We start from the raw sequence: 14100 nt of genomic DNA, 5'->3' as shown, positions 1-14100 counted from the left end.
ATACGGTACCAATGGGCCAAAAAGTCTGACCCACAGTGTAAGAAAAATACTACGCTGAACACCAACAAACCAACAAGAACAATTCAGCAGCTAGTGAAGGGATTCAATTTCAGATATTTCAATCTTTACAAAAAAAAAAAAAAAAAAAAAAACCCACACCACACACACAAACTCAATGAAGAAAAGCAGAAGCATGATGATTGATTTTCTGAAGCCTACATATGCAGGCAGCACTGACCTCTGAGTCCAGGAGCTGATGTAGCCCAGCACTCGGAGAGCATGTTCCTTCTTCAGCTGAAAGCTTCCTTCACTGCTGTCTGCATCTGATACTGAGGAGAAACAGTACAGAATACTTATCAGAGAACAGCTAGACAATTCCCTTCGATTTACTACAATCAGAATCCAAACAACGTAGGATTCTTAAGGACGATACCAAGAACAATATCCAGCGGTTTAAAAAAAAAAAATGCAAGATATCAGCTGACATTTTATTTTTCCTTTCAGACACACAAAGCATAAACACATATGCCTAACATTTGTTATTGAAGTTACTTATGAGTCATTAATATGATATGACAATGCAGTATAAGAATACCGTTTTACTGTCACAACAAGCTGCAGACGCTTTAGCTGACTCTTCTCTAATTAGCTTAGCTCACTATCATTCACCAAAAGGAAAGTTTTAGTTTGTCATGTGGTGGACAAAATCTGTATCATCATTAATAACATATTTGAAGGATGTTTCTTCCATCTTTTCTTTATTTTTCATTTAGTAGTTGTTATAAATACTGATATAGATATATCAGAAAATATCATCTAAACACATTATCATTCATATCATTCCACATGAAAACGTGATTAAACAACAACACTTTTTAATACAATGATGTTTAAATCAAAGCAGCAGAGGCTGGAATACCCCGGTTCACAACCGTGGGATCCTCAAAGTAAAATGTAAAACTTAGCACCAAGTCTCCAACATCACAAATGTTATGTGCCAATGTATGAACTAGAGATGGAACGATCCGATATTACGTATCGGTCCGATACTGACCCAAATTACTGGATCGGATATCAGCGAGAAATAAAAAATGTAATCCATCCATTAAATATCAAAAAAGCACCTGACAAAACTTGCTACACGGTTTAACTCGGCTCATAACCGTAGCACGTTGCAGCAGTGTGGTCACGTGATAGAGCGGCTGTGTGTATTTGTAGCGTAGCTACCAAACCAGCATTTCATCTCCGAGGAAGTTTTCCCAGAGAGAAGTAAAGCAAGTGTGTAAGTTCATCTCTGAATGTTTGTAAAGCATTCCCACGTTAAGCTTAACAACAGATATATGGAGGGACTGCCTCTCTCTCTCTCTCTCTCTCTCTCCTGCTGCTACTTCAATCGTGAAACTGATTAATGATCAGCTGATCTGCTTTTCTGTCGCGAGTCCATCTCTCTTGTTTGTTTATCGCCCACTTTGCACCAGAAAGAGGAAACCAGCGGCTGAACAACAGCAGCACTATTAAGCTTGATAAGCTGTTGTTAGAATTTATTTAATATTACTTTGTACACCAGGATCTTTTTCTACGTAGCTGACGGCTGTAACTGTGCAGGGGCGGATCTAGCAAAGTTTAGCCAGGGGGGGCGATAGGGCATTAACAGGGAAAAGGGGGCACAAAGACATACTTTTCTTTCTTATTCTCATTTAAAATGTCTAGCTTTTAATAAATAATTATCTGACTCTTACACCCAAAGTTTTAATCTGATGTAAAATGTATAGAAGTCCATTACTGTATATAGTGACTGTTAAGTCTAATATACCCTAGTAAGCTATAGTACTTTTTCCTTTGGGAAGATACCATCTGTGCAGTCTGCAATTCTGTTGAAGAAAGATGTTGAATCTATTTAATTATTATTGAAAAATAATTTATTTCTGTGCATTTTTCCCCCTGCATCAAATTAAATTTGATTACATCGATTAAGCATCATGAGGTGGAGGGTGGTTCCCTTTTTTTTTTTTTTGCTGGGAGTTTGCAACCCTATTAGTTAGGTTGCTTAATATTTCTGCTAAGTACTCTTTAAAATACCAGAATAGGGAGGATAGAGCAGGTTTAAGTTTATTAGATTGATCAGTGTTGCTGAACTATGAAATATTTTGGGTGCAGTGTATTTTTTACATACAGGTATAACAGAATATCTTTAGTGTTGTTATTTATTTAAACTTGAGTATAAACTTATACAAAATGCAGCAAGATATTAAAAAAAACAGTTTTATATAAAAAAAACTGTTTTTTTATCAATAAAACAGTTTTATTGATAAAAAAAAAAACACTATATCGGTTTCATATCGGTATCGGCAGATATCCAAATTTATGATATCGGTATCGGACATAAAAAAGTGGTATCGTGCCATCTCTAGTATGAACACACTGTTGATGGATGCTACCATAATATTTTTGCTGACTTGATAAAACACCTACAGAGCACAAAAAGATCGTAGTGAAGTTTCCCCACACTGACTTTGTTGGTCTTCTTAAGTCGCCTGTGCAAGTCTTTTTTCTGTGTGTGTGTGTGTGTGTAATCTGCAGTAATCTGTGTATGTGTATGTGTGTGTGTGTAATCTGCAGTAATCTGTGTATGTGTATGTGTGTGTGTGTGTGGGGGGGGGGGGGGGTAATATATCTAATATGGTAAATCTGGATAAATTCAAGGGCAATATTTAAACAGTAGATCAAGACCCCCAAGTTTCCATCTGCCTTGTTTATGTCTTTTCTTTCTATTCTAAAATGTAAAACAATTCAAAGAGGAGGAGAACATCAGAATACCACCTTTATCATTTAATTACTACTGAGTATTGATATTAGCTTAAAAAGGATTCTATCAGATTTGGAGTCCAGATTGAAACATGTTAAAACACTGGCACCATACTTGGACAGACTAAAGTTTCTGTCCTTGTATTAGTCTTCTTCAGTTCCACCCAGCTCAGGGGATTCAAGTGTCTTCTGCTGAATTGCTGACCTCCTTTGGCAGCCAAAACAGACAAAAAGTGTCAACAATAAGAGTTTAATAACCCATCTCAGCAGGACTCCTCAATCAACCTGAAGTGAATGTCCTCAGCTCTGTATGTGAACAGAAACTCCTCAGAGGCTTCAGGAACAAGATCGAGCCCGCACTATTTCGAGATGGGATGAGGGATGTCATTTTGCTGCTTTCAGCTCAGCATGGATATAGATATAAAACAGGAGGACACCTGCACTGTGTGATCACACTCCTCAGCTCAGCAGTGACTAACATTCAGTCACACTGGAAGCATTTTAACACGAATGTTCCAGCTGTGACACTATAACACATGCATTTCAACTAAAATGTATTTTTCAAAGGAAACAGAAGTTAAATGCAAGTGATGGTGGGGGTCAACACAAGATGTGAAGTACTTGGACTGTTCAAAAGAAGAAGTCCGGTGAAGTCTGTACATGGTGTTGGACATGCATTTCTCAACTAGCTCCAAGCTCCAAGCATGATTTCTTCTCTTATCATCTTGGACTACGACTCTGTTAGGTATCCAGGCTGGAACCGTGGAGATTATTCATGATGACAAACTCCCACTCCACTACTTGAGATCTGGTGACCATTTGAGTACAGAGAACTCCTTGTGATAAAGGGATAAACATGGATGGCAACAATACTCAGCTGTGACATTAAGTGCTCTGTTTAGACCCAGACCGAACAGTATTGTTTGACTGATGGCCCTTAATATAAAGACTTGTTTCGGACTTTACGTTTCCCAATTTTGCTTTAAGTTATAAAGTTATTTTGTTATTTACATTTGGCCAAATAACTACTATACTACTACTATCCTTATAGCTGTTTTAGAGAGGAGCGGTGCGTCAAAGGATAGCTGCAGATTTCTGTCAGAATCTGCAGATTATACAGTACAAATAAAATTATAATAAATTATACAGTACAAATAAAATGTTCACGTTTCTCCAACGTTGTCTTCCCAACAGTTTCACTGACATCTACACTGGATGGTCAGGAAGCGTTCATGATGTCTCCTCAGGCGCTTCTCCTGCGCTGATAATTGGCGTCTGTCTTGTGTCAGTGACGTAAAAGACGGACTTAATGTGACATGGCCTTTCAAACAGCCGTCGCTTAAAACATCATATATGTATCGATTCAGTACCACATACGAAAGTGACCCAGGTCGGATTTGAAAATATCGGATTTGTGCTGTTCACACTGTCACACCATGATCGGATATGGGTCAAAAAAGTCAGATTTGATGCGCTTTCGCCTGCAGTGTGAACGTAGCCTTAACAATGCTCACTTCATACAAAAATGATCACCGACGTCATTACAGTCACTGGATATTCTCTTTTTCAGGCCACTCTCAGAAAACTCAGCCCAATCTATGTGGTGCCAACAATCATGCCAAATTTAATAATATAGTGAATAAAATATTGTGTTAACAGTAAAACCTTTACCTTCGTGCCTCGGTATATGTAGCTGATATTTTCAAAGATAAGTATTTCAAGTTAAAGTTAAAATAAATTGGGTATATTCAGTCTTGATATTGGCAGGATGTCCCGCACTGTATCTCTTTTTATCTCTCTTCTTGTGCAGTTCTTCTGTTCTGTGTGTTACACAACACAACTAGCAAATACCTAGTGGATAACGTTACATTAATCGTATGCAGCATCACCATATCTCCACCCTATGACTCTTGGTATTAACAGTCCTGTCAGCGCACAGCCTTCATTGGTAGTCACATCAATCTCTGGTTTTGAGGTTGATTATCACTGGCCTGGGTCTGAATGCCTCTTTAGTCAATCTACTCACCACTCAAAATGTAGAAGTGAAACTTATAAAGTTTGTTAACAATAACCATGGAGAAGCTAACCCTGGCCATCAGTGGCATACCAATACAGCATCCCAACAATGATAAAGATGCTTTTGTAACCTAGCAACAATAAAAGACAGATGCTCTTTTTTGAAAACTGCTCTCTGTGGTCACAGACCCTTTGCTTGTCTATTAGAAATTAATCAATACTGCCATACACAGGAATAAACCATGTAACTATGACTTCTTTTTAGCAGTATAGCCCAATCCTAGGTTAGAGTATATGACTGTGAGTTAAGAATTTGTGTGGTTCAGAAGTTGGGTGTAAACATTTGCTTTCCATTTTACAGAGAGGTAGAGATAAACAAAAGCAATACTGGTGGCTTCTTAAAATCACGTACACTGTAAGTGCCGCCTTGTCCTACGGCTCTACAAGGCGGTAGGACAAACTACGAGCACACTTCCTTTTGCATCTTCAACGTGAATAAGACAATTTTGTTGAGTTTCCTACCTACTTTCTTGAACCAGTTTGTTCATTACTACTATTACTACTTAGAGCTTTCATCTAAAAGGCGAGTGTCCAAAAAAAATTTTTTTTTTTAAGAAACCACACAGATTAGTTGTGTAAAGAAACATCTGTGCAGTAAAGAGTTTCTGTTTCTCTCTCACACATACACATTGATGCAAATCTGAGGTCAAAGGTCACCCACGGTCACAGCACATGGATCTGCCCGTCTAGCTGACAGAGCTGTCACAGCTGACAGCACCCTGCTGGCGAACCATCCATCTCACCCCTACATAATGTTCACACTAGTGTGTCACACTACTGCGGATCAGTTAGGTTGTAAACCCCCCCCCCCCCCCCTCCTCTCCATTCCCTATAATAAACCAAAAAAAAGTTCAGCAGTTGCCATGGTGAAGTGGTGAAAGGCCAGCATCAGCAGTAATCTGTTTAAAGCATGTGGAAGTATATGGCGTGTCAGCACACAGCAAATATTAACCTTCATTTAACTTCAATACAAGAATAAAATGTGAGACTTCTTAAAAGAAGTTAAATCCACAAAACCCTTTGTTAGCCAAGTAAAACAGGCTCAATACTTTACATGCATAGCCACCCTTGAAAAGGCCCGTTTTAATCCAGAACTGTGATGTATTACAGTAGCGTTGTGGTTTTGGTGCAGAGAGCAGGTACTTTATCTACACTGGTAATGCACAGCTTTAGTCTGCACAAAATCACCAGCCAGTTGTATTCACACACAGCTGGAGTTTAAAACTATGAGCCACTGCCAACATTAACATAACATTAGCTTACTGATCTTAGCTGAACAGCACAAGGTTCTATGCTAAATTACAAAGCTAAAAGCTACAATACAGTGAATTATAGAAATGGGATCAACTGCAGCAGGCAAAACCTACATGTACTAAATGTCCATGGAACATTGCAGTTTGATGAGATTTTAAAGTAATTATCAGAAAATTGTGAAAGCTGATGTTTGTTTTTTAATATTCCCGAGAATAATCAAACTTCTTGTTATGATAAGGTTATGGTTTCAATTCTTAATATCGCTCCTTTCACTAGTATTGAACCTTAAGAGATGTGTGAACATCTAACTTCTTTGTTTACGAAATTGCACAAATTCGAGCTGGGCGATAGAACGATAACGATATGTATTGCGAAATAACTTTTTCGCGATAGAAAAGTTAAACTATTGCAATAGGCCTCATCTCTTGTCCTCTTAAAAAAAAAAAAGAAGAAAAAGAACAGCCAATCCAAATTAACTAGCGCAGAGCCGAACCAATCACAGCCGCAGCGTCACTTAACGTGACTTGTTACGTACAGCACAAGTGCCAAGCTGCACATGTGTATTTGTTTGGGAAGCAGCCAGCCGCCGTGCCGCCCGGGTAATGGAGGAAATGAGTGTGCCGACTAGAGAAAAATCAACTGAGCGTGACCGAAGGTTACCGAAGAGAAAACAGATGATGTTCCAATGCCGGAGAGATTGTCGAACGGAAGAGCCATAGAAGTTCGGTAGTGTGAAGGTATTTCGGGTATTTCAAGTCTGACAAAAAGCAGAGTAGCGCGCCCTGTAAATTGTGCCGAAAGCAAGTCTGGAAATACAATAAACCAGTACATGCTCAATCTCTGACTGGAAGCGCTAATTCGTCATTCGGCTTCTGTCAGACTAAAGTAACTGTTAAAACTGTTTGAAAAGCTAAGCTATACAACAAGGAGAGATTGAGAATTTCCTTTTAGTTCTCAGTTTATTTGATATTGACAAAAGTTAGTCAATTTTGTCTGTTTTTCTGTAAAACAAACTAAGATTTATTTTTAGAATTAATATTTTGTTTCTAAGTGGAATTGACAATTTAGTCTGTTTTGTTTGTTCTATTTTGAAACTTAAACGCTTTAGCGGCTGCCTTTTGTGTAGTTTGCAATATTTGCCTTTATTTATCTGAAAAAGTCTCATGTTCCTTAAGTACATCTACCCTGTTGAACTTATTATGGGAAATAAATATTTAAATCAAAACAAGCTGCTGATTATTTCACATTTTACTTGTGAGCAACGGCACATTTAAATCTTACAAATATAGTTATTTGGCTTATATCGTGATATATATCATTATCGCCTGAAATGAAAAAATCTTATATCGCCCAGCTCTAGCACAAATTAGAGCCAATATGTTCCTCCTCTGCTTTGACTCTTCATAAAGTGTGAGCTGCTCTGCCGCTTTTAGCAGTCTGAGCCTGTTTCTCTCATTGGTAAAGAAAATTATAACTTAGCTTAAGCCAGCTTCTTGTCCCAGTCTCACTGATGTACTTCCACCTTTCCTTTTTAAAAGCTCTGGGAAACTACTGGACCAAATATTAAAACTATTATTAACACCAGTCTCACTTCTGGAATTGTGCCTGCTTACTTTAAACAAGCTGTGATGCAACCTCTCATTATACAAAACAAATATGGATCCTTCTGTTGTCTCTAGTTTTAGGCCTATTCAAAACTGGCACCAGAAGCGTCTAAGGTTTTAGAGAAAGACATACCTTTTAAAGATTCAACTCCCCTAAACCACTGATGAACTGTCTAAAGGTTATCAAAGCATGATGGCCTTAGTGTGTTTTCTGGCTCTTAAATCAGAATAATACTGATATGTTCTTACCTTCTATTTATTGTTTTATTAATTAAGCCGTGTGGTGTTTTCTGCCTTATATAGCACTCTGTAAAACTATTGTGTTAAAAATTTTTACCTTTAAATAAAATTGGATTGAATAAACTGGAAGTAAAGGGAGATGCAGAAATTGTAGTGACTCCAATCATTTGTCATATCTGTATTTTTACGGTAACATTTTTAAGACAATAGTGCATTTCCAGCTTTTGGGGAATGGTCTGGGTTTAGCCCTTTCCTGTTTCAACATAACAATGTCCCCAAAGGCAAGCCCACAAAGAGCAGTTTTTCCTCACTTTGCTGTATAAGAGTGTATAGTTTGACCCCAGCAAGCACCTCTGGGATCGAATGAAAATGCAACCTTTGACTAGTATCTGTTCTTTAACTCGCACATTAAGGAAATATCTAGTATTGCATTGTGTTCTTTCATTTGTGCAATATTGCTAAAATTACAAACATCCTAAAGAACTAATCCTTCACATTAACAGGCTGTTCTAAAGCCCCGAGAATACTGACAGGGTCTAGAAATCACATGATACCTTCTCTTCACTAACTCCCTATTTAATCCACAATTGAATTTAAAATCCATAAAAACATATAAAGTCATATATGATCATGAACCATCATATCTTTAAGATGTCTTGGTATCATATGATCCCAATGGAGCATGTTGCTCCCAGACTGCAGGCTTACATGTAATTCTCACATTTTCCAAAAGTTAGAAAAATAAAAATGCACCTAGTTGTTGCCCTGATTTTTGAGGCTGCTAAGACACAGACACAAAGTAAATTTTGGTATCACTGTTGTCATTTTCAAAAGTCTATTTATACTTCTCTAGACTAAACCACAATTCTGAAGTTTTCACACTAAAACAGCAAGATCTGTTTTAGGGGTCCTAGTGTGGCCAATAGACATATACAGACATATACTGCTGAAACCTAACAATTATATGAGTAAACCATTTGTGGATTTTAGTGCCTCATTTAACAGCAAAATAAACAACATGTGCTTTGGTTCCTCAATATGTAAGTATATGACTTCTTTACCAGACGCCCACAGCAACTTTGAAAACAACTCTTTAACCACCATCCTGAACACACAAAACTCAGGTTATGTTCCCTGTTCAAAACTGTTCAACCTCTACTCATCAATGCAAATTTGCAATTTGGTCTGATCACTGACAATGAAACACCTTACAGGTTTCAAATGGCACGTTTGGCAGACTGCTGTGAGAAGAGCAGCCTGGTTCTTAAAACTTATAAAACCAATGAACTGATTGAAGACTGGGAATAGGAACAGGAAGTATAGCCCACCTGCCCCTTCACATATGTGGCAAAGTAGAGACTGAAGTTCCTTGGATTTAACTTGCCCAAACCCTTGACTTGGACATTCAAAACAAAAAGCCTGGTCAAAAAAGTCCAAAGACTATTTTTCCTAAAATATCTGAAACAACCACAGCTCTCTGAAAAACTTCGGCTAGCATTCAATAGAACCATGACCGACAGAATCCTTACAAACTGGATCACGCTGTGATACAGAGTCTGCACAGCTGCCAAGCTGAAGCCTCTACACAGAGTAATGAAGACTGCAAAGCACGTGATGGGGTTGGAACTCCCAAAGCTAGAAGACATTTACATCAACCATCTGTGGAAGAAGGCTGGAAGCATCATGTCAGTCACTTCACACACACTCTATCTTTTGCCACCAGGTAAACGATGCAGATCAATAATACCCCATACAAACAAACTGAGGAACAGCTTTTTCCTGACCAGCTGTGGCCTTCGCCAACCCCCAATACACTACAATAACTTGCACTGCCAAGAACTTTAAGGACTATCCTTATACACCCTATATATACATATATTCATCTTAATCTGGAGTAGTAATCTATTATTATTCATTTATTATTGTTTTTTTTCCAATAGGATAGGCTCTCTTTTGCGGGATGCCAGTCTATATTGAATTTACTTGCATAACCACAATAAAGTTTACTCTGTTCTATGAATGCCCTTAAAGGTCTGCCTGTGCATTTGTACTGTAGTATATTTCTAAAAGTCTCCCTAAAAAGGAGTTTTTCCTGGCTATTATTCGGCTGTTATGACAGCATTCAATTGTCACTCATGTCTGTAGTGTTTTCACTTTGAGTAATACACTGCACAGCTGGAACAGCCAGTACTGTCACAGCTAAAACCTAAATATTTGGAAACACACGCCGTAAAGTCTTCTTCTTTGAGAGATGACAACTTGTCAAAAGGAAGTTATCTACATTATCTTCTGTTCCATTTTAAATATGATGTAGTACGCCACGCCACAGTCAGTCTGTAAAAGGAGCTGTCTCCAGAGCCTCCAGCAGGAGCTTTCAATTCACAGACAAGTTTATGGAACAAGGGAAAACCGCTAACAGTCCGTCTATCAATTTATGTAAACACTTTGAAAAATGATCGACTTGGTGTCAAAAATCGTTTTCCGATGAGTTTCGGACACCCGTAAAGTGCAGCAAGGCCCGGTTAGCAAGCCTAGATTAACGGCTAAGTTTTTAGCAATAAAAGCAACCTTGTATTTATGTTTGCTTTGCTTAAGCTGACGTTAGCCGTGAGGGTGACATGGAGTTCCGTGGCAAGACAAGTATGACCAACAAAACAAAGAAGAAGTTAAGCTAGTGTGCTAAAAACATTAGTAGAGAACAAATAAGCAAGCTACCGAGGATTAACGACGTGCTATATGCCAAAATATGCGCCTCGATGCAGCCGTTAATTTGGGGGGGGTGGGGGGCTAGCTTAGTTGCGGCTAGCTTAGAGTAACATTTTATAGACTTGGCCAAAACACACATAAGAAATACACATGTTCCTCTTCGTGTCAGCACTATTAACCATGGGCGTGTTGTGGAGAAGCAGGCCCATTCAGAACTGTGAATGTGGCCGTCTGCAAAACAATGGGTGGCAGCGGAGAGGACAGCTAGCAGACTGACCTGACAAACACATCAAACAAAGTCAGCCTGCTCGCTAGCTGCACTAGCTAACTTCCAAACCCGAGCAACGCGCTTTTTAACAATATCGACATCTTTCAAAATATCTTATCTACTCCCTGTCCAACAGATTTTAAGTATTTTTAACACAAGGCTGTAATGTCACGCAGAAATCCGACTGAATTAATTAGATATTTGAAGCTAGAGTTTTGTGAGCAGTGTTTGACGGGCCCAAAACTGACTGCCAATGTAAAAGAGAAAATGGCATTTGTATTTATACCAAAGCAACGCTGTCTCACATGAAAATACTACTGCAAAATAAGCTGCTGAAATGTCATTATTTCCAGTGTCTTATGGCTGGATGCAAAGGACAGCTAACCAAGAAAGCACACAAAGTTACATTTAGTTAGCCACCAAGCTAACATGCTTCCATCAAGCTTCAGTGGACAGCGATGCTAACACCAAGCAGCTAGTTCAGCTTTACGTAAATGACACGATTTGTTTACTTACTTTCATTTAAAACCTCCACCAGCTCGGCGCAGTTTTCACACATTGTTCATGAAGAGGCAAACTAAGTACACCAACTCAAACCATTGCACTGGAAACAGTTTTTGGCTGGCAGTTAGTTGTTTTGAGGATAAAAGGGCCCACTGGAAGGAGTAATTGGTGAAGGTTATTCCACTAAATAAAACCAGGAGGAGCAGTGAAGTGTAGAACGGGATTTGCATCCAAACGAATTTGATGTACACCAAAAATAAAGAGGCACTGTAAGGAAGAGATCGAGTCAGTCTCCAATCTGTGCGATACTTGAGAGCGCAGGCAGAGCAGCCATGTTGGAAAAGGAGGGGGGGGCGACACAGCATGGAGACCGTTCGGGACTTTACGTCCTCTCTCCACCGCCAGTTCGTTTTTCTTCGGCTGTCTCGCGATAACTTTCAAATGAGGTAATATTCACAACCTCTAATCACAATCTCAAGGGCAAATGGAGTGAAAACAGCATGTTTCCACAAAATATGAATAGTTGGCCCCTCTTTTTAGACAAACACGCTTTGTGTTTCTATATTGTTATAATTTAGGGAAATATTTATTAAAATGTTCCTCTGTTTAAAAATTCAAATACCTTTTAATTCATTACGTTAGTTCATAGTAGGTTTGGTTACTTTAGTTGAATTGAATTATTAATGTATTCAGTTCAAAGAGCAGAACATCACACTGTTCGAGCAGTGTCTGCATGTGCTCTGTGCATTTATTCTACTACATTTGTGCATACTACTGTATACGTATTGTCTGATATTACAGGTTTTTCTGCACTGATATTTAAATGTATGTTTATGAAATCACCTTAAAAACCTGGGCAACCCTCTTATGTAAATTTAAAATGTCCTTGTTTTTGACAGAAAAGCATGTTTATTGTTGTTTTCTTTGTAATGACATTAAATGGATCCGAAATATTATAAATGATTAATGTAATCATTAATCATCAATCATTCATGACTTGTAATGGAATATATATGTATATATAGGTTTACAAAAAAACATTTTCATGATGTATGGTTTTGAGACAGTGGTACCAACAAAAAGACAGGAGGCTGAGTTGGAGGTGGTCGAGTTAAAAATGTACAGATTTTCATTGGGAGCGAACAGAATAGACAGGATTAAAAATTAGTACATCATTTGGCACACTCTGTCAGTGCGCCCTAAGGCGGCTGTGGCTACAATGTGGCTTGTCATCCCCAGTGTGTGAATGTGTGTGTGAATGGGTGGATGACTGAATGTAGTGTAAAGTGCTTTGGGGTCCTTAGGGACTAGTAAAGCGCTATACAAATACAGGCCATTTACCATTTACCATCCGACTAGGCAAGGCTGAAATGGTTTCAGCATGTGCAGAACTGGGATAGTGGATATTTGGGGGGAAAGATAGTAAATACAGAGCTGTCAGGTGGAAAAGGGGAGGGAGGACCTCACATGTCTTTGTTGGGTTGGTGTGACAGAAGAGGATTATAGGGATAAGCTGAGATGGAAGGAGATTTTAGTTGGTCTCAGCTGGGTCCACCCCAAAAGGAAGCAGCTGGAAAAAGGAAGGCGATAATCTTGCTAACCCAAACCTTGATACTTTTGCAGAACAACTTTTATAGCAGAACCTATTATGCTCATCTCCAGCAATATATTTGTATGTGTGACCCTATTATAGTAGCTTTGCATTGATTCACAGCTAAAAAAAAAAAAAAAATCCTTATTTATATTGTACGGGGCCTTGGGGCAGCTGTTTTAACTTCCTTCCACCTCGTTTAATCCAACTTTCTTCTGATTGGTTGACAATCCAAACACCTGCTACAGCCAGAGATGTATATTTGAGATGAACATATAAGGATTTCCCCCTGTATACAAATCCAAAAGTAGAAGAAAAAACGACCTGAAACAGAGAACTTGTTTTTAAAAAAAATCTTGGGTGAGCAAGGCCATGTGGCCAGAATGCAGTAGGCCTGGGTTTGAGTCTGACCCGTGGCCCTTTAATACATGTCTCCCCCCAATTTCCTGTCTATCATCACTGTCTCTACCAATAAAAAAAATCTTTTAAAAAAAGGACAAACTTGTACATAGGCTGACCAAACTATTTAACAATAATATTAGAGCAGCACTTAGCAAACACATCTGATCTCATTGGAAAGTTTTTTATACCTACACTGATATGGAGTGAGTAATGCTACAAACAAACAAACAAAAAAATGCTACATTGTTTGATGAAAATGATCAACCTACAAAGTGCTGCTTCAAAGACACCTACAAAATCAAAGTGAAAAAGTATGTGGGTAGCTGGTCCATTTTGCAGAAATTTCATTGCGGCAACTCAAAGTAACGCTCTGCAGTTTGTATGTCTGCCATGACAACATTGGAGAATGCGCCTATCTGCTCCCCGAGGAGCTCCTGGACAGTCTTGAGGTGCAGCCTGGTGGCATCATATGTGTGGATGGAAACATAACTTTCCACGTGTTGTATAGACTTTAGATCAGGCGTGTGTGGGGCCCAGTCGTGCTAGGATGCCAGAGTTGACTCAGTGTTGCTCCTGCTGTTAATTTCATTAACAGCAAAGCAACTGAAACTGATCATCAACCCCCTCTGCTACCTAACTGACCAGATCAA

General features: G+C 38.7%; 1 protein-coding gene across 2 annotated transcripts in view; it reads right to left on the bottom strand.

Moving 5' to 3' along the window:
* The window catches only part of usp34 (ubiquitin specific peptidase 34), a 66883-nt gene extending 55053 nt beyond the window's left edge, over positions 1-11830 (bottom strand). For both annotated transcript variants that reach the window (XM_085164281.1, XM_085164282.1), the window contains exons 1-2: positions 11470-11830; positions 239-329 (exon numbers count right to left, since the gene is read on the bottom strand). In XM_085164281.1, coding sequence (XP_085020407.1) covers positions 239-329; positions 11470-11512 — 134 coding nt within the window. In that variant the 5' untranslated portion in view covers positions 11513-11830. The remainder of the gene's footprint in view (positions 1-238; positions 330-11469) is intronic.
* Between the last annotated feature and the right edge of the window lie 2270 nt (positions 11831-14100).

The sequence above is a fragment of the Neolamprologus multifasciatus genome, chromosome 6 (assembly GCF_963576455.1).
Source record: "Neolamprologus multifasciatus chromosome 6, fNeoMul1.2, whole genome shotgun sequence".
Lineage (NCBI taxonomy): Eukaryota > Metazoa > Chordata > Actinopteri > Cichliformes > Cichlidae > Neolamprologus > Neolamprologus multifasciatus.
This window is presented reverse-complemented; position numbering and strand designations above follow the sequence as displayed.